This window comes from Anolis carolinensis, chromosome 3, assembly GCF_035594765.1.
Source record: "Anolis carolinensis isolate JA03-04 chromosome 3, rAnoCar3.1.pri, whole genome shotgun sequence".
NCBI lineage: Eukaryota > Metazoa > Chordata > Lepidosauria > Squamata > Dactyloidae > Anolis > Anolis carolinensis.
In genome coordinates this window covers 15,584,515-15,606,557 of record NC_085843.1, presented here as the reverse complement: position 1 = coordinate 15,606,557, position 22,043 = coordinate 15,584,515, and the positions used below count along the sequence as shown (strand labels likewise).

Here is a 22,043-nt window from a genome sequence, read left to right as displayed (position 1 = left end):
TTCCAAATGTAATATTAGCATGTTCGGTTTTATGTCAACCTTGTACTACTTTTTGATCTTCTTTGATTTGTTTTGGGCCTGATTTCAGTTACACATAAGCCGCTAACTTATGTTTTATCTGTTCCATCTCTCAGTCTTCTATCCCAAGTATGTCTAGCTGTTTCACCTACATTGTTTTGCAAGTCACCTCCCCATCCTCATCTCAATATCCTTCTGCTCCTTTTGGTCCTCAATGTTACTTTTCAACTCACAACCTCTGGGGATGCCTGCCATAGATATGGGCGAAACGTCAGGAGAGAATATTTCTAGAACATGGCCATACAACCCGGAAAACATACAACAACCCTGTGATCCCGGCCATGAAAGCCTTCGACAACACATATTTCACCCAGCTTCTCCACTCTATTCTACCAACCTTCTCCCACTACTTCTTGAACAAATAAAAACCCTTTCTCCTCCAAATGGCTCCTAAAGACTGCCTGTGCAAATACCCTACCGTAACCCACTCCAAAGCAAAGACAGTGGAAAGGATTTATTCCAAGCAATTGAGAGGTAGAGGGAGAATAATATTGCTCTGGACATTTTCCTCTCTCCCTAAACCCTTGCAAATGTGCAGTGAAGGTCACGGTGGGGTGGTTGCTGAAATTAATTTGATTCTTAGCAAGCTTGTCACAGTGCAATAATAATGAAAGATCCATAGCCCTCCATGTGACTGCCCCCACACACAGAAAATACTCACTTAATAGAACTCTGTCCCGGTTGACTGCTGAGTGATAATGGCAACCTCTCACAAACCAATGACTTGTGAGAGAGCTCCTAAGGAGCAGTGGGTGTTTCAGAGGGTACATTGCTGCTTATTTCTCCTCCTTCACCATTTCCTCTGCAGTCAAGCAGGCTGTGCCTCCCAGACCACCACTTGCTTCTTTGTCCAGTTCCTACAAGCAGCTCTTGGCAACTCAATTATTCTAACACTACATGCTATCATATCAGCTCCTCCTAGGTGAGCGTGGGTAGCTAAGGGTGGCAGAGTCTGATCACATTACCAGTATTTCAAGGCTAATATGTTCATAAAATCATAGTGCTGGAAGAGAACAAAAGCACCATCCAACCCTCTGCCATGCAGAAATACACCATCAAAGCACTCCTGATGGATGGCCATCCAGTCTCTGTTTAAAAACATCCAGAGAAGGAAATTTCACCATGTCTCTAGACATCATATTACACAGCAGAGAAGCAATTGCCATCAGGAATTATTCCTAATGTTAGTGGAATCTCTTTTCCTAATTTGAATCTGTTGCTCCATGTCCTAGTCTCTAGAGCAACAGAAAAAGAGTTATTCTGCAAGTATACAGTAAATCTACGTTGATATAGCTGCATGGTGTTTGCATTACATTTTACTGATGAAAACTGGCTCTGTGTCTACACTAAAACAGCCTTACTTTGACCTTGTTGTGAGCTGTCCAGTTGGCATACTGGCAGTTCAGCAGCAGAAATGCATTTTCTAGCCCTTAATCCCTTACAGTTTACAATCTGGCACTTCCAGTAAACTCCAGCGTGGTCCCAGGCATTATTCACATATAGGGTCGTGTCACACAGCCATATAACCCAGAATATCAAGGCAGATAATTCACAGTATCTGTTTTGAACTGGATTATTTGAGTCCACACTGCCATATAATCCAGTTCAATGTGAATTTTATACAGCTATGTGGAAGGGGCCCTAGACAGTTGGATTAGATGGATCTGGGGCAGAATAGTGTCCACTAGAGTTGTGCACCAACCCATTTTCCTTCTATACATCAATTCTTTCATTGCTTTCGTTACTTTCAGGAATACGTAACAGGAAGGCCCCTCCCGGTACAAAAATCAGCTCAACATGAAAGGAAATGGGAGTCGATCCCAGCACCTTGCCTGTTTTTTGTGAGCACGTGGTGCTCTATAAACTCCTTACCTTGGAAAGAGTGCATGTGTGGCATACAGGCCCAAAAGAACATGCACCCGCCTGCAGCCAAGTGCATCCTTTAGAGTAAGAATGTCAGAATTTGCCTCCTTGCCTTGGAAAGTGTGCCTATGTGGTGTGCAGGCCTGCCGGCAGCTAAGCACCTCCTCTAGAGTAGAATCAAATAAGAAGCCTTCTTAAGGCACATGTCTGTCTGCGTCTGAGTGCCTCTCCTCTAAAATAAACAGCTAAAATACCTAAAATGACGGGAAGGGAAGCCTAGGAAGCCCCCCCCCCCCCCCATAATGAGCCAATAGAAAAGTTATATTTTGGCATACCAGAGATATATCTGCCCTCCCAATTTTGGGAGGCTCCCAAAAAAAAAAAAAGATCAGGGCCCCCAATGAAAGCCAGGACACAATACGGGTCAAGGTTTACCCCAAATGCACAAGCCTAGTGTCCACACATTGCAAAGACCCATTGGTTAGAAGCAGCCCCCTGGCAGAGCCGTCTTGGTGACATCAGTTCTGCTAACCACATGGTTGGAACCTCACCAGAAGTGATGAAACCAGCAAAACTTTGCTAGGGAGCTGTTTTTGGCCAGTAAACGGCAGAAATGGTCACCAGGAAGACAGTGTTAGTGTATTCTGTTGTTAGAGTGAAATGTTATATCAAGTTATGCTGTTGGGTGTTTGCAACTGTGTGTTTCCGGCAGAGCATTTCAGCAGCACATGGGTTAAGCACAAGCCAGCTTGATTGATTGCCCACAGGACCAATAGGTCAGGGCTTCCGTTTGAACTGTCTGACCAGAACTTTCATCATGAACTGAGGAATGCAGGAGGTGCCTGCTTGTACTGATAACAGCCTTGGCTAGCGGAGAAGACGTGCCATGTGTCCCGAGAGTTATGGCTTTAAGTAATTGTAAATAACTTGTAAATAAAGTAATTAGACCTGCTGGGATCAGCAGTAAAACAGCGGCTGAGCTGTCGTTTTGTTGGTGCCACTTTTGCTGCTGCATCAAGTGGTCCTTCGGGTGAGCAGACAGAGAGAACTGACTCATCAAACAGTCAGGGTATCAGATGATCGATTTAACTCCCTATCCCAGCATCCCCTGTCAGACAGGACATCTGTGCTGATGTCTTGATTGCCTGACCCACTGTCTGGACTGCCAAAGTAGTTTGGGGCACTCCCGTGATGCTTCAGAGCAGACTATTTTGGACAGAACTTGCATTATTTCATCTGGGATACACATGCCCAAGAAACTGCACAGTATGGTGAGGGTGACAAAAGTCATGAAATAAAAAGAATACACAAGCTAGGGCAAGGTGCAATAGTTTGCTTTTGCCTCAGTTTATAGAGGAGGGCAGGATTCTGGTTTAACTTCCATTATCAGAAAGGATCTCGTACTTTAGGAAATTTGGGCCCTACTCTTGTTTTTGTTGTAGTTTTTGTTGTTATTATTATATTTATTTATACCCTATGGATTTTATACAGCTGTGTGGAAGGGGCCTTTGAAGACCTCATACTGGATCCCAATGCTGAATCCATGCAATGCCTATCTTGCAACAATACAAGAATAAAAAAGTAGAATGATTTCAGCAAACTGTGTTCTTGCTTCACCAAAACAGAAACGTAAGAAAATAACATGAGTGTGTGTTTTGACAAGAGAGATTCCAGTTTATCTGCTAAAAGAAGCATCAGATTGCACACAGCTTTGGGTGAATTCAGCAACAATGCTTAAAGGTGCAAAGAAAATAAATGATATGATCACGGTGCACTGCTTATGTATGACAATAGACGAAAGCTCTCCTCATCCTTTCCTTGCAAGAAAGCTGTGGATTGATCTCTCTCCCACATGCTGGGTGCCTTCGGATGAATTTTAAAACCCTCAGGAAGTATCAAGATTTTGCAATTATTTTTGTATCGATTCATGGAATATCCCATTGCCATAAGTCAGTAACTCCCGTGATCTTATAGCATTGATCCATAGCAGTTAAAGTGGTATAAAACTGCATTCATTCTACAGTGGAGATGCATCCTACATCCTGAACTGCAATGATCTGAACAAACAAGCCAATGTTTATAAAATCCAGTTACAAACAATATCCATTTTGATCCTGGATCCCTAGTAGATTGTCTGCCAATTAAATGAAATGCAAGAGGATACAAATGACAGTCAATACAGCATAGAGGATGGAGTACATAAACTTGGGGGGAAAGCCAGAATTCAAATCCCCATTTTGGCTACAAACATGCAAATCGGTCAAACTAAAACTTAAAGGGAATGTGTATTATTTGACATTAACATTTTCCATTCCATTTTAGTGAAGTCACTGGTTAGCAACTAAATCATTTGGCCTGTAACAAATTTATTTATTTGTTTGTTTATTTATTTATTTATGGCATTTATATCTCACCCTTCTTACCCCAAACGGGACTCAAATGGCAGTAATTTTAATTATCTTTTCCTCATCTATTTGTTTTAGGAAATAACTATTGATCCTGATAAAAGCCCATACTGCTGATTTCACAAAAGCCTATTCCCTACCTCACATTTTATTTTTCTGCTGCATAAAACTTGTCCAGCTACACATTAGAATAATATGACAAACTTGAGTCATCACTGTATTTCCAAGGTATATTAATGATTGTAAGCCACACACAATCCTAAATAATTACTTTTCTCATAATTACTTGTGTTTTACATACCTCCAGGGGACAAAGCTATGGATAGACAAAGCTATGCATAAAGTTTGGAAACATAGAAATAATGTTTAAAAATATTCCCAGAGAATGGTAAAAAAAAAATACTTCTTCAGTCTTGGGAAAATTTGATGAAGAGAATCCTTTCCAGTTTGTGATTGATTGATTCATTGATTGATTATGTGTCAAAAGCATTGCATGAATAAGTATAAACCGGATAAAAATAGAAGGAGCATAAGCGGCTAAATATCTTTTGACCCAAAATGGACAACAGCAACCACATTGTCTGTAGCCGCAAACAATTCTTCCTCTGTACACGAGGTAGGACATTGTGGACAAGCAGAGTTGTCTCTTCTGCTCCACAGTCGCACAAGGTGGAGAGTTCTTTTAGGTTTTGCCAGGTTGTCTTTTGATCTGTCAACTCCAAGTCCTTTTCCAAGACTTCCAAGTTGCCCATTCTTGGTTTAGCCCTGGAGGAAGACCCTTGTGCGGGGCCATCCATTTGGGATTTCCTGGTTTAGCTGCCCAGAGGGATGCTCTTGCTGTTGCTGGAGGAACATTAAGAGGAGTGGTGGTTCTCATGAAGCTTTTCCTTGATTTGAGACTACTGGGAGGAGGCTGATAGCTATGCAGTGGATGGCTTTCACAGTATTCAACCTTATTTTTCTCACAGTCAGAAACAACTTCCCGTTGCACATTGGGGGGAGGGCAATGACAGCTAGTTGGTAGAGTTTATCAACAGGTGTAGGTTTGAGGCATCCTGTGATTATTCTGCATGTTATTATCAATGCTATGTTCACCAGCTTTGAATGGGCAGACTTGTGCCAAAAAAGGGCAGGCATACTCAGAAGTTGAGTAAGACAAGGCCAGGACTGATATTCTTATTAATTTTGGGTCTGCACCCCATGCACTACCAGTAAGTTTCCACAGGATATTATTGTATGCAGCTACTTTGTGCTTGGTGTTTATGCAGTGTTTCCTAATTGTTAGTGTTCAATCTGACACCGAGATATTTAGGATGGAAACAATGTTCAAGCTCTTGGCCTTTCCAGGTAACTTTCAATTTCCTATTGGCTTCACGGTTCCATAGGTGGAAAGCGCACACTTGGCAGGCTTAGGCTTTAGGTGGTTATCTTTGTAGTAGCTATTAGACATTACTAAGTTTTATTTCGACTGTTTCAAAGTCTTTTGATTGTGTTGTTAAGCCAAGGTCATCAGCATATATACAGGCCGGGCTGTGGCGCAGGCTGTTGAGCAGCTGCAATAAATCACTCTGACCATGAGGTCATGAGTTCGAGGCCAGCCCATGGCAGGGTGAGCACCCATCAATTAAAAATAAAAAATAGCTCCTGCTCGTTGCTGATCTAGCAACCCGAAAGATAGTTGCATCTATCAAGTAGGAAATAAGGTACCACTTTATAAAAGTGGGGAGGCAAGTTTAACTAATTTACAACCTGGAATGAGGAAGTGCGGTCAGAGTGGATGATGAAGCAGCTGCTCCCCCCTGTGGCCAGAATTGAACATCCCCTCAGGAGAAGGTTAAATTGCCTCTGCGTCTGTCTGTCTCGGTCTCTGTTTGATGTGTTTATGGGCATTGAATGTTTGCCCTATGTGTGTATAATGTGATCCGCCCTAAGTCCCCTTCGGGGTGAGAATGGCAAAAAAAAATTACTGTAAATAAATAAATAAATAAATTAGTGATTGGTGGTTGTGGCTGGTCATTAGTAAAGATGTTAAACAAGGTCAGTGCAAGAACGCTGCCTTGGGGTAGACCATTGTTTTGCCTCCTCCATCTATTTTTCCTGCCTTGAAACTCCACATAGAAGCTGCGTTTTTTTCGAAGGATCTGTAAAGTTTTTGTACAATCATACTCCCAGGTAATATGGTATACTTTATGAAGCATTTTCCTATGTTGCACTGTGTCATTAGCTGCCATAAGGTCCACAAAAACTGTTCCCGTAATGCAACCTTTCTCATATTCTTCCTCAATGTATTCAGTCATTTTAAGAATTTGGGCTGTACAGTTTTTCCCTGGTCTGAAACGTGCTTGTTGTGGAATAAGCTGGGGTTCAATAACAGGTCCTAATCGATTTAATAGTTTATGATTAATTTCATGCAAAACCTGTACTTTCTGTATAGATGGATTTTATGTTTAGACTTGGGTCCCATCCAAAATATTTCATTATGTAAATGCAGGGTAGCCAAAAGACTTCAGGTCTCAAGCATTTTGGATAAAAAATATTCAACCTGCATAAGGATGAAAGGCTGTTTAAATGTGATTTAATATAGCAGTTAAAACCACATTCAAGGTTTGAACCTGAGGCCCCTTCTACACTGCCATATAAAATCCAGATTATTTGATTTGATAATCTGGATTATATGGCAATGTAGAAGGGGCTTGGATCATTTTGCATGCTAAGTTCAATCAGGCCTCCACATTCACTAGAGCTAGGACTCCCAGACCATTATTATTATTATTATTATTATTATTATTATTATGACACAGCAAACAAGATAGATATGCTGGATTTCATATCACAAAATCACAAGTTGAACACTTCCCAAGTGTCTAGGACTGTGTGATGTATTTTCGGATGATGTGTGCAGATCCCAGCAGGGTGGCCTTTTGCAGTTGGCAGATTGTAATTTTGTCAATGTCTATTGTTTCCAAATGCCGGCTGAGATCTTTTGGCACGGCACCCAATGTGCCCATCACCACCAGGACCACCTGCACTGGTTTCTGCCAGAGTCTTTGAAGTTCAATTATTATTATTATTATTGACACAACGATGTTGTATGACACAGCAAACAAGATAGACATGCTGGATTTCGTTTCACAAAACCACAAGTCGAACACTTCCCAAGTGTCTAGGACTGTGTGATGTATTTTCGGATGATGCATGCAGATCCCAGCAGGGTGGCCTTTTGCAGTTGGCAGATCGTAATTTTGTCAATGTCTATTGTTTCCAAATGCCGGCTGAGATCTTTTGGCACGGCACCCAATGTGCCCATCACCACCGGGACCACCTGCACTGGTTTCTGCCAGAGTCTTTGAAGTTCAATCTTGAGGTCCTGATAGCGGCTGAGTTTTTCCTGTTGTTTTTCATCAATGCGACTGTCACCTGGGATGGCGACATCAATTATCCAAACCTTGTTCTTTTCCACAACTGTGATATCTGGTGTGTTGTGTTCCAGAACTTTGTCAGTCTGGATTCGGAAGTCCCACAGTATCTTTGCGTGTTCATTTTCCACGACCTTTGCTGGTTTGTGATCCCACCAGTTCTTTGCTGCTGGGAGGTGGTGCTTGAGGCATAAGTTCCAATGGATCATTTGGGCCACACAGTTGTGCCTCTGTTTGTAGTCTGTCTGTGCAATTTTCTTACAGCAGCTGAGGAGATGATCAATGGTTTCGTCAGCTTCCTTGCACAGTCTGCATTTTGGGTCATCAGCTGATTTTTCAATCTTGGCCTTAATTGCATTTGTTCTGATGACTTGCTCCTGGGCTGCAAGGATCAGGCCTTCTGTCTCCTTCTTCAGGGTCCCATTCGTGAGCCAGAGCCAGGTCTTCTCCTTGTCAGCTTTTCCTTCAATTTTGTCAAGGAACAAAATTATTATTATTATTATTATTATTATTATTATTATTATTATTATTATTGCAGGAACTGATATCCAAGGCAGTAGTATTGCTATTTTTTTATCTACACATTTCTAGGTGTGACAGCATAACTCTATAGTGAACATCTGCACTGTAGGATCTAGTAATTACAAGAGGGCTGAGTGTATATGCTTTTGAGATCCAACTTTTTTATTATCCACCTTTAATATGGCTAACATCTGCCTAAAGTTTATTGTACTAGGAGTTGCTTGTAATTTTGTGTAGGGAACATAACACAGGTAATACACATCACCATGTCGCTAGCATGGTACCTGCATAAATCACCCCTCCCCTGGATTTTCTGTAAAATCCTTTCTTGTTCCGAGCCATTTGCCTCCGAATCCAACCATCTCCCCCACCCCCTTGTCTAATTTAGCAATGTTTACTCTAATTAGTCTAATTGCTACACTGTGGGATTTCCACGAAACGGCAAACTCTGATACCACCTAATTGTACCTGTTACGTTCATTAGCTGCACACTGTTTCGGGCTCTTCTTTTTCCTACTGGAGCAAGTACTTTTTAAATGCATTTTCCCTTCTTTCACCTTGGGGGAGCTTGTCTCAAAAATTAACTTCTGCAGAGCAGAATCTTGAAACTGACAATTCAACGTTTGAAAGATGTTTTACACACACACAAAAGCCTGCTCTGCAGATGAAACAGGCTCCCTGAGTCCCTTGTAAGATAAATAATGTGATAGTCTGTGCCTTCCGGGCTTACATTCTAAATAAGACAATAATAAAAAAGGAAGAGGAGAGAAGGAGAATCGTTTGCTGGGTGCTACAGTTGTATTTGCTGTGGTTGCAGCTAGGATAAATTACTCTAACAACTCCATGGGTATACTGTATAATTAAGAGACAATTAATGCAGTTTAACAGTACTTCCACTGCCATGGCTCAATGTTATGGAATCATGAGAACTGTAATTTTACAAGGTCTTTAGCTTGCTCTGCCATAGATTGTTCATACTTCACCAAATTACAAATCATAGGATCCCATAACATTAAGCCATGGCAGTTAAAGAGATACAAAACTGCATAATTTCTATAGTGTAAATCCACACTGTGGGCCCATGGTGGCACAGCGGGTTAAACCGCTAAGCTGCAGAACTTGCTGACTAAAAGGTTGGCAGTTCAAATCCAGGGAGCAGGATGCATTGTTAGCCCCAGCTTCTGCCAACCTAGCAGTTTGAAACATGCAGATGTGAGTAGATCAATAGGTACCACTTTGGCAGGAAGGTAACGGCACTCCATGCAGTCATGCTGACCACATGACCTAGGAGGCATCTACAGACAACACTAGCTCTTCAGCTTAGAAATGGAGATGAGCACCAACCCCCGAGTCAGACTCGACTAGACTTAATGTCAAGGGGAGACCTTTACTTATTTAGATCCACCCTATGTGAGGTTTTTATTTCAGCTAGTACAGTGTGGTGTAGTGGATTTGTTATAGAGCCACATTATAAAAAACACAAAAATGTATAGTTCACCAAGGGCTCAGAAATAAATATATGATTTTTACTTTTTAAAAAGATCCTTTCCAAATCTGCACAAGTTCAAAATATCACAAGATCGAGACCGTAAATCCCTAAACTCTGATATATCTAAGCTTTTAATAAATTGTATCTATTTTTCATGACTTTCTGTATAGCTTGTACATTTCCGTGTACTATATCTATTTCTTATATATAAAATATTTAAACTTATTTACCAAAATATAACCAGCTAAGCCCAGAGACAGTCACCTCTTCCAAACCCTGTTGAGGAATTTCCTGAGAACAAGAAGGTTGGGCAAACAGCCAGGCAATAAGCACAATCCATTGTTCATGTATATGCAGAAATAGGTGACTTCCCTACCAGCCAAGATATTATCAAAACCTGTTTGTCTAGCTATATGGTGCACTTGAAGCTGAGAAATTGCTGCCTGCAGTAATAGAAACTCAGAGTATGTGCATTTGTTAAACTTCTTTTAATGGCAGCCAAGCCCTTGGTTACCCAGGATCAGCACCTTTATCCCTTGAATCTTGCATCTTTGTTTCCTAAGATCCAGACCTTTGTTTAGTACAGAACTGGACACTTAAGCTAAACCAAAGCCCATAAACATATCTTTCCCATTTATTTTTCCTCAACTTGCCCTGCTAAGGCATGTCTCTGCAGCTGACTGCTCCTTCACTCTGACCAATCCCTGGCTGCCATTATCCCTCCCAGCCAATCCCAGCATGCGTCCTCTTTTCTGTCCAATCATGGGAGCGGGCAATAAGTCTGAATAGGCATCAAAACTATATAAGACATATTGTATTTCTCTGGATTTTTATGCTTGTACATTTTGAAGCTTACCAAGAAACGATCAGAGCCAGCTAAAAGGCAGGAAGCAGCCAGGCTTTGAAGCTGCAAGGCCATTCAATGCTAATCAAGCTGGCCAATTGCAGCATTCACATTTGCCTCCAACAGACAAGAGTTCTTTCTCCCACCCTGAACATTCCACAGATATATAAATCCCACTTGCCTACTTTCTAACAGACTTCACAACCTCTGAGGATTCTTGTCATAGATGTGGACAAAACGTCAGGAGAGAATGCTTCTGGAACATGGCCATACAGCCCAGAAAATGCAGAGCAACCTAATGTTTCCGGCCTTCGGGAACAAAAAGAAGATCTGTTCGATAATACATGGAAACCATTTATTAGCTTCATGTGTAAAAGGAATGGCAAATTCAAACCACCAAACAACCAAGAAAGATTATGTATGAACAATTAGAAAATACATTACAATAATTATATAATTGATTAAATTAGAATAAGTAAAAGCAATGGAAATGACAGGGCTATATGAATGATGTTGTGAGGTAGGGACATGTATAGATTTGGGAACAGAGGATGTAACAAGGATGTATGTTTTGAAATAAGCAAACAAAGTTACAAAAACATAGAACAACAAAATGAATGGTTTTGAAATGTTTTTACAAGTAAGAATTACTTTCTGCTTAAATATTATGGTCTCAATTCAATATGTACAAGGACAGATCCACTAGATCAGAGTTTCTCAAACAGGATTCTAGAATTCCATAGGAAATCAAAATTGAAACCCAATCTTTAAAAAACCTATAAATATAGGAATTTCTATGCAGGAGTTCCATGAGACCTAAAGATTATTTCAAGGCTTCCTCCAGGGAGAAATAGTTGGGAAAGGCCAGATAAGATCAACATGAATTTGGCAATTTATCAGTTAAGTTCCAGTGTGCCCAGTTTAAACTGGACTAACAGTTGGGCTAATAGTTAGATTTCTGGCGCAAATACTTGAACACAACAGAACCTATCTGATTTTGGAAGTTAAACATGGTTCATGCTTGAACAGAAGACCACCAGAAAACCAAGTTGGTGCAGGCTATATTTTGGTCAAATGTTTTCTGTTTTTCATTTCAGGTCCCCTGGGTGGAGCCAGGATTGAGCCAAGCCAGAGAGTGAGTCAGTTTAACAAGAAGAGAAGTGAAAGTGGCAAAAATAGCAAAATATATTTGTTCGTTTGTGAATTAATATTACCCAATAGTAGTTGCTTATGGCTGTTGTTCCTGTTAACAGCTTTGAAGGCCCCTTCCACACAGCTGTATAAAATCCACATTGAACTGGATTATATGGCAGTGTGGACTCAGATAATTCAGTTCAAAGCAAATATTGTGGATTATCTGCCTTGATATTCTGTGTGGATGGGCCTCTACAGAACCTTGTTCATAACTTGGAAACTGAAAAATAGGGCAACATAGACACATTCCTGATATACCGTATTAGAATATATCATTTACAGTGAAGCTACTTCATAGGCTTGCAGCTGCAAAGCAAAGGACTGAAGGTTTGCTGCTTTGCGTCCTACCTGTGGGAGAAAAGCGGGATAGAAATAAAATAAATAATAAAAAATAATAAAAGGTTGAAAGTGGGAAATTGAACAAAACAATTATGATATTGTATTTCAAACATTATGTAAGTGCAAAAAAAAACCCCTTCTACACTTTCAAGATAAAATTCGGATTATCTGCTTTGAACTGGATGATATGGCACTGTAGACTCATATTATCCAGTTCAAAGCAGATAATGTGGATTATCTGTTTTGATGATCTGGATTATATGGCAGTGCAGAAGGGGCCTGGTTCATTTAATTGGTGTACTCGAGTTGTGAGTAACTATTGGATCAGGGCCATATTAAAGATAAACATTTCAACTCAGCTTTTTTTTTTCATGTCAGGAGCAACTGGAGTTGCTTCTGGAGTGAAAGAATTGGCCGTCTGCAAGGACGTTATTCACGGGACACCCAGATGTTTTTGATGTTTTACCATCCTTGTGGGAGGCTTCTGTCATGTCCCCGCATGGAGCTGGAGCTGATAGAGGGAGCTCATCCGTGCTCTCCCCGGGTGGGATTTGAACCTGGCAGCTTTCAGGTCAGCAACCCAACCTTCAAGTCACAAGGCTTTTATCCCCTTGGCCACCAGAGGCTTCAACCCAGCTAACACCCCCAAAAACCCTCCTATTGGCATGCAAAACTTATTTACAATTTTCCTTTGAAATTTGTTATATCTTGGTCATAAATGCATTTTTAGTAATAATGTTGGCTGTGTTACGGGTTTGTTGAAAAAACAAACTGCGTGCAGTCCTGTCCAGACTTATCCAGCCCTTTTGTGCATCCACAATGAGCAAAAGAAACAAGCCAGGAAAATGGAAAAATCAAAATTTACTCTTAAGTAGCAGAGTCAAGGAGAAAATTAAACAAGCAGCTTCAAAACCTCCAGCTTCAAAATAACTCAGTCCATCTGAAGCAACAAAACTCACATAAAGTTCTTTGCATTAAATTCATGCATCTTTGGAGATTTCTTCAATGGTGCAAGGAGACAAGCATAGTAGGCTCTCAGTCAGAAAACTTACTTGGAGTAAGTTCTGATGCAAGTGATTCAGTAAGTACTAAAAAACATTACAAACATTCCCCCAAGTTATACCCCATTCAGGGAGTGGTTCAAGCTTGTTAGCCTTGATTGTTCTAATTATTCAACTATGCGTTGTAATGGACCAGGTGTTTTTCCCTTAACACACACATACACAAGTAGTGATCCCACAGAAACTTAGTCAAATACATGCATATACAGCAATTGGCTGGGGCTGAACTGGCTTGAGTGTGCATCTATATCAGGCCTGGGCAAACTGCAGCCCTCCAGGTGTTTTGGACTTCAATTCCCACAATTCCTAACAGCCTACCAGCTGTGTTGCTATAAATTTTCCGGACTGTATGGCCACGTTCCAGGAGCATTCTCTCCTGATGTTTTGCCCATATCTATGGCAGACATCCTCAGAGGTTGTGAGGTCTGTTGGAAACTAGGTAAGGGAGATTTATATATCCGTGAAAAAATGTCCAGGGCGGGAGAAAGAACTCTTGTCTGTTTGAGGCAAGTGTCAATGTTGCAATTGATCACCTTGATTAGCACTGAACAGCCTTGCAGTTTCAAAGCTTGGCTGCTTCCTGCCTGGTGGAATCGTTTGTTGGGAGGTGTTAGTCGGCCTTGATTGAAACGTGTCTGTCTGGAATTCCCCTATTTTCAGAGTGTTGCTCTTTATTTAGAATTTTTAAATACTGGTAGCCAGTTTTTGGGCATTCCACAGATATATAAACCCCACTTGCCTAGTTTAATAATAATAAATAAATAATAATAAACTTTATTTTTATATCCCGCCCCATCTCCCCGAAGGGACTCGGGGCGGCTCACAACAGGGACAAGCCCAAAACAACGACACAACATATTTGACAAAAACTTAAAACATTTCAACAATACACAAAATAAAATAATGGACAATACATTAAAATCCAAGCAGATAAAATCAGAGTAATTAAAAGCAAACCAGCGGGGACAGGTTTCATAAAGTGCTGTATCGTGGAAATAAGTAACAGTGATAAGGTGCCATACGCTTTTAAAACATAAAGAAGTATTCTGATGACAGCTCTATTGGGCCTATTCATTGAAACGCGCTCTGGAACAACCATGTTTTCAATTCGGCGGAAAATGGGCAGGGAAGGAGCTGAATAGCCCTGCAGCTTCAAAGCCTGGCTGCTTCCTGCCTGGGGAAAACCTTTGTTTGGAGGGTGTTAACTGGATGGTTTTTCCAACAAACCTCACAACCTCTGAGGATGCCTGCCATAGATGTGGGCGAAACCTCAGGAGCGAATGCTTCTGGAACAGGGCCAGACGGCCCGGAAAACTCACAGCAACCCAGTGATTCCGGCCATGAAAGCCTTCGGCTGTTAGGAATTGGGGAGTTGAAGTCCAAAACACATGGAAGGCCGAAATTTTTCCAGGAACCATTGCAGTGTCAACAAACAACCAATCCCAGGATCCCAGAGCAATGAGCCAGAGCTGGTAAAGCATTGTTAAACTGCATCTATGTTCGTATGTTTATACTATTTTACTTGTTTTTCATTGGTTTAATTATGCTGTATTTTATTGTATGTTGAAACTGGGCTTGTCCCCATGTGAGCCGCCCCGAGTTCTCTCTGGGGAGATGGGAGCGGGATATAAAAATAAAGTTCTTATTTTATTATGACACAGCAAACAAGATAGATATGCTGGATTTCATATCACAAAAAAGTTGTTGTTGTTGTTGTTGTTATCTAGTCCACATTGTAGACGTGGCCTGGGATCCTTTCAAGACAAGATCAGATCCTGCCAGTTTGTTTTCCAGGGAGACACCGCCGAGGGCTAGAAGGAGGCGCCGATCCCATTGGAGCAAAAAGACACGGGGTTCCCCTTTCACACGTCACGTTCAGGGGCGGGCATTTCCGAGCACCGTTGTTCCGGTTGCTGGTTTTATTCCCACCTCTGACCCTCTCCCTTCCAGGCCACAGAGCCAGTTCTTTGGGGGGCTGCACCATGGTTCGTGTGCCGGGACGCCTCGCGCCTTTCACGTGTCTTCTCCTCCTCTTCTTCCACCTGAACCCGGGTGCGGCCGACACGCCGGCCAACTGCACCTATGAAGACCTGCAAGGCTCCTGGGTCTTCCAGGTGGGTCGGGGCCAGGCGGGTCCCTACCGGCGCATTAACTGCTCCGATCCTGGTAAGTCGGGAGAGTAACGCCTTCCTCCCCCTCGTTACTCTCCCCGTTATTCTGCGCTCTTCCTCTGCCTTGAAAGAGTGAAACCAAAAGTTTTGAACAGACCTGGCAACAGTTCCTGCAATCCTGGAGTTCTGCAATCCTGGAGTTTAAAGAATGGGTTGCTGTGAGTTTTCCAGGCTGTATGGCCATGTTCCAGAAGCATTCTCTCCTGAAATTTCTCCCACATCTATAGCAGGCATCCTCAGAGGTTGTGAGGTCTGTTGGAAACTAGGCAAATGGGGTTTATACATCAGTGGAATAATGTCCAGGGTGGGAGAAAGAACTCTTTGTCTGTCTGATGTTGCAACTGATCACCTAGATTAGCATTGAATGGCCTTGCAGCTTCAAAGCCTGGCTGCTTCCTACCTAGGGAATCCTTTGTTGGGGAGGTGTCATGCCTGGAATTCCCCTGTTTTCAGAGTGTTGTTCTTTATTCCCTCAGGCAGGAAGGATAATAATAATAATAATAATAATAATAATAATAATAATAATAATAAGTTTATTTATATCTCGCCTCCACCTCCCCCAAAGGGGACTCGGGGCGGCTTACAGCGAAATCAAAATACAAGCAATGATAAAATATAAAACATCAAAGGACAAAAACAAAAACCAATAATAAAATATACACAATAGGTGAAAAAAACACAACACAGAATTAAAACATCAAATTAAAAACAATGAGGTTGCAATAGTGGATAAGCAAGGTGCAGGAAGGATTCACTCAGACGTGAAGCAGACAGGCTCTGAATCTGCAAGGCCATTAAAGGCTAATCAAGGTGATCAGTTGCAACATTCACAATTGCAAATAGAGAGGAACATACGCTTCAGTGGAGATTACAAAGAAAAAATCAGGACCAGTTAACACCCTCCAAACAAAGGTTTCCCCCAGGCAGGAAGCAGCCAGGCTTTGAAGCTGCAAGGCCATTAAAGGCTAATCAAAGTGATCAATTGCAACAATCACACTTTCCTCAAACAGACAAGAGTTCTTTCTCCTACCCTGGACATTCCACAGATATATAAACCCCATTTGCCTAGTTTCCAACAGACCTCACAACCTCTGAGGATGCCTGCCATAGATGTGGGCGAAACGTCAGGAGAGAATGCTTCTGGAACATGGCCATACAGCTAGAAAACTCACAGCAACCCAGTGATTCTAGCCATGAAAGCCTTCGACAACACAGTTTAGAGAATGATAAGAAAACCAAACCTGGTATGGTTGAAATTAGGCATGGACAAACTTTGGCTCTCCAGGTGTTTTGGACTCCAATTCCTACAATTCCTAGCAGCCGATAGGCTGTTGGGAGTGCTTTGATCGGGTATTCCTGTATGGCAGAGTGGAGAAGGACTGGATGGCTTCTTCCAACTCTATAAATCTAGGGAATATTTCTGATTTCTGGATAAAGGAGACTCAACCTGTAATAATAACAAGAATAATTGATATGTTTAGCAGGAAGTGGTACCAAGGCAAAATCTGTTCCTTCTTAGTCATATTTCTAGTCTGAATCCTTTGTGGTTTACTGTTGCATAGGAGTCATCAGAGTCTGTTTTGAGTAACTGCACTGGGGCCAATGTACATGTTCACACCATGTTCTCATTACACTGCCATACAGTGTGGTTTGAAACTGTATTATATGGTCAGTGTAAACTCACAATGCCATTCAATGCAGTTGAACATGTGAAAGCAACCATGGGCTGCAGTTGGACTGCATTTTCACAATTTTGGCTAAGAAGAGAGATGAAGATATGGACACATGTTGACAAAAGGGAGATTTTGAATGCAATATTCCTGATACTTTCACTCCTGACTCTGGCTGTGAGGGGAATCCCTTCTTGCAGACTAGGTGAATACACTATGGCTCCCGTATCTGCAGGATGGTTATCTGCAGTTTATTTATCCACATTCCACAAAATATATCCTCTCTAGGCATTTTCTTAAAAAATATCCCCGATGGATATCAGGAAGATGCTTTATTCATGCTCAAAGGTCTTGTTAGTGTACTCAGTTCTCATGAAATCCCAAAACTCTGGAAGCCAGCACAACACAAAACCCAGCGTAATATATGTATGTGGAGATCCACAATTGTTGCTCTGATTTTATATGCCACTGATGACATGGCCCAGTGCAAAGATTTAGCAGCTTTTTCTCTAGTAGACAGTTGGGAAAATATTTAAAGATGATTCTTCTCTTATGGCACTGTCATTGCACGATAAAAGGAACCCATTTCCTTTAAAAATATTATCTCCTGTGCCACTGTGCTCTATGCAACAGAAACTCTTTGTTGTCATTACTGTGTGCCTTCAAGTGGTTTCCAAGTTGTGGTGAGCCTATCACAGGGTTTTCCTGGCAAGATTTGTTCAGAGGAGTTTTGCCTTTGCTTTCTTCTGAGACCAAGGGAGTGTCACTTGTCCAAAATCACCAAGCAAGAAAAAGGTTGAAAGCTCTAAAAACCTTAGACAGCTCAACTGGTCAGTTTTTACAAGAATTTTGAAGGGCACAAAAGGAATGACACTGTAATATTATAATGTGTTTTGGAAGTCGATGGTATGCATGTGTTTGACCCTTTCTTTGTCTCTACATATATATATTTTTTTGATACAGCAGATGTAGACATCTTGGGAACTTCCAAATATATTTAGACTGCCACTTCCCATCAGCCATATTTGGCCTAGTCATTGGTGAGGGATGATGGTAGTTGCAGTCGAAATACATTTAATTATGTAAGATCATTGGACTAATGAGCTCTTGGTGTGATGCATTGTTGGATCCCTCGAAAGGTCCATCAAGTCCAATGTTCTGTTTACCCAGTGGACAATCTGAGATGCTATCTGAGAAGTGCATTAGCAACCACAATCCTCATCTTGCAACCACAGCAACTGAAACACAGTCTATTACTCCAATGTGTAAGGTTATGTAAAGCCTCTTTGATCAGTAGTTACTGGTTGCCCCATCTCCCATGTTTTATCTAGTCTTCCCCACCCAGCTATCCAAGCTGGCAAACATCCACCTCTTGTGACAGTGGGCCCTTCCAAACTGCCCCTGTATTCCAGGATTTGATCCCAGGTTGTCTGGCAGTGGGGACTCATGTATTGCAGTTTAAAGCAGATAATCTGGAATCAGATCCTGGGATAAAGGGCAGTGCGGAAGAGACCAGTGAGTTCTGCAGTTGGACCCTGTGCTGTGTGAAGACATCCTTCCATTTATTTGTCCTAAACCACCCACCATATGCATCAGTAGATGCACCAGATTTTTGGGATTATGTGAAAGGAAAAGTTCTTCCCAAACTATTTTTTCCAAGCCTGAATTATCTCTAGGAGTCAGATCTGTTCTTGGAAGGTGACCACAATCAGGCCTGGTAATGCTTAAATGGGACTTTCCAAGGAATATCAGGTACTATATTTTGCAAGAACTGAGCAAGGCTTCCTATAACAGTACAACTTGGAGGTCAGCCATTTTCACAATAAGTGAAAGCTGACAGGGTTAACAGCAGCAAAGTTCAATGGAACTAATAATAATAATAATAATAATAATAATAATAATAATAATAATAATAATAATAATAATAATAATTTTATTCTTATACCCTGCCCCCATCTCCCTGAAGGGACTCAGGGCGGCTTACATGGGGCCAAGCCCAGACAGAACAATATAAAAACAAACAATAAAACAGATAAATCAGACAATAAAAGCAAATCATAAAAAAACACATACAAGATAAAATGATAAAATCATGGATTGGGTTCAAAGGATCTAGGCCAAAGTGCTAAAAGTGCAAATATATCATGTCCTCAGGGAAGGGTTGGTTACTCAGCTATGATGGCTATAAAGTGCCATTATAATACTGGGGAAGGCATACACTGTTAATTGGGCAACAGGTCGATCATACAGAGATCAGTCACCAAAAGCCTCTCGGAAGAGCCAAGTCTTCAGGCTCTTCCGAAAGGAGAGAGAATTGTATTATTATTTAGAGAACATGTCCTAGTCCAGTCTTTTATTACATTTGTGATCTTAGTAGCTGAGACTAATGCAGGTTGGCACCATTTTTGCTGTCATGGCTTGATTCATGGGGATTGTCATTTTGCCAAGTTGTTAGTCTTCTGCCAAAGAGTGCTGCCATCTCACCAAGCTCCAAATCCCAGGACTCCACAGCATTGAGCCATCGCAGTTTCAAATGTTGTCAAATTGCATTCATTCTATAGTGTACGTGCATCCTGTGTCTCCAGTGCAAGGGAGGAAGTGGACACAAAGGCAAACCAAATTAGCAAAGGCAGATTCATATGTGGAGGAGAACAGCGGTGTGGTTTGAAGTCCTGTGATTTTTCTTCTTCTTTTCTCATCAAACATTGCCATTTCCTTCTTCCGGGGATCATAGTCACAAGTTCAGAAGATTATGGTTAAAGGAGCAAACAATGGAATTTCTCCACCTCGAGGCTCTCACATGATGGGATCCAGCAAGTCATTCCTGTAAAAAATGTTTTATAAATAGTGGTTCTGAATGCTGTAGCTTAATGCAGCAGAAGTGGAAAGATCTTTTGGACCTGTGTGATTATTTCTGATGCAGAAATAACAATGTTCCAGGTCCTCAGGTTCACTTTGTTATTAAGGAATAATGAGAATCACTGTTTGTTCAAGAGAGGTTCAAATTCAAGCACAGTTTCTCAGGTAGCCATAAAATGCGAGCTAGAAGGATAACCAGTGTTTTTCAGTCCAATTGTAATTCAATCAGAAGTTAAAATGTTGTAAAATCAAATCAATGAAGGTTTATATATTTATTTTACAGACTGATTATCATTTATTCAGATTTTTTTAAAAAAAATACTCCAAAATTGTTCACATGGATGGCTGAGACACCTTTGTTTTCTGATGGTTCATTGTAGACAAATGATTAAAAGACATTTTAAAGTCTGATATCATAACCATAAGGCTTGTATCTACATCGAAACCCACTATCCTGACTAAACAGAATAATCTGTAGCCTTCCAGATGTTATTGTATCACAGCCCACATCAGCTCTAGCAGTAGTTTCCAATCTTTGGGTCTTTAGGTGTTTGGGACTTCAGCTCCCCCAGTTCCTAACAGCTGGTAAGCTGGCTGGGATTTCTGGGAGTTGAAGTCAAAGACACCTAGAGGCCCAAAATTTGGGAACCACTGAGCACCAAACTTCTTGCAGGGGTTTGGACTGGATGGCCCGTGAGGTCTCTTCCAACTCTACGATTCTATGATTCTATGATACCTAACGGTGAGGAATACAGAAGTGCAGCATGTGAAAGACATGGCGGCTGGATTCGGACCATGGGCCTTGAGTTTGACACATGTAGCCTAGAAGACCTAGAGAATGCATACAGAAGATGTATTTTGTCAAACCCATGCAATTGAAATAATAGGTACTGGTCCTGCAGATATGGGAGGTCATACTGTACATTTATTTTCAGTCTGATTTGGAATCCAGGCATGTGGATTTTAATTTTCAAGTGGATCTTCCCGGACTCTTTTGTTTGTTTTGCCTGAAAAAACTTCCAGAAATGTCATAATAATAATAATAATAATAATAATAATAATAATAATATCTGTCAACTGCAAAAGGCCACCTTATTGGGATCCGCACGCATCATCCAAAAATACATCACACAGTCCAAAACACTTGGGAAATGTTCGACTTGTGATTTTGTAATACAAAATCCAGCATATATATCTCATTTGCTGTGTCATACTATGCCTTTGTGTCAATAATAATAATAATAACTTTATTTTTGTACCCCGCCTCCATCTCCCCAAAGAAACTCGGGGTGGCTTACATGGGGCCAAGTCCGGGTAATTACAATAAACAGAATAAAACACATCAAAATAAAAAACACATCAAAATAAAAAAATAAAATATACATTAATATACATAGATGCATTGAAATTGTTTGTTCTCTCCTGTTCCTTTCCAAAATTATTTAATCTTGGACATGCTTAAAATTTTATATAATGTGATTTTATTTTGTAATGTATCTGTTTTATATAAATTGTTGATTTGTAGATTGCTTTATATGAATTGTTGTTTTTACATTGTTTTTAGGCATTGAATTTTTGCCTATTTATTGTAAGCCGCTTTGAGTCCCCTCGGGGAGAAAGGCGGAGCAAAAGTGATGTAAATAAATAAATAAATATTAAATGTGCTAATATTGGAGTTGTGAGTCTGAGACACAGGTACATGCTGATGTTTGCTTTTATAGACAGTGCAGTACCTTTACTTAGCTTTCAGGGCAGGAAGCCACTTGACAAAGGCCTCGTCCTTGTGAGTAGACATGTTTGCACTGTGAAAAATGCACAAAACTGAACTGAGTATTTGGAACTGCTTCCTTTCAACTGGGGTCATGTTTAGTGTAGAATACAATTTTGGAAAGGCATGACCTTTTTGAGATGATAATCTTTTGGAAAACCGGAATCTCCATCACCTTTTTGGAGAATAATGGCATTCACACCCATTTGAAAATCATAACCTTTTGTAAAAGTATGATCTTCCAGAGAAGAGCCAAAAACTCATTTGAATAAAATCTTCTCTTTAGTGGTATATAACCACATGTACTTATCCAAGGCAATTTGGATTCCAGTTGTTAGATTGATAACCTAGTAGTCTCTGATCT

General features: G+C 40.9%; 2 protein-coding genes across 2 annotated transcripts in view; both read left to right on the top strand.

Moving 5' to 3' along the window:
- grm5 (glutamate metabotropic receptor 5) overlaps window positions 1-22,043 on the top strand; it is a 1,174,932-nt gene that overhangs the window by 322,775 nt on the left and 830,114 nt on the right. The window lies entirely within an intron of this gene.
- Window positions 15,086-22,043, top strand: part of ctsc (cathepsin C) — a 39,440-nt gene continuing 32,482 nt past the window's right edge. The window contains exon 1 of the mRNA XM_003219351.4: window positions 15,086-15,377. Within this exon, the coding sequence (XP_003219399.2) occupies window positions 15,194-15,377 (184 nt within the window). The 5' untranslated portion in view covers window positions 15,086-15,193. The remainder of the gene's footprint in view (window positions 15,378-22,043) is intronic.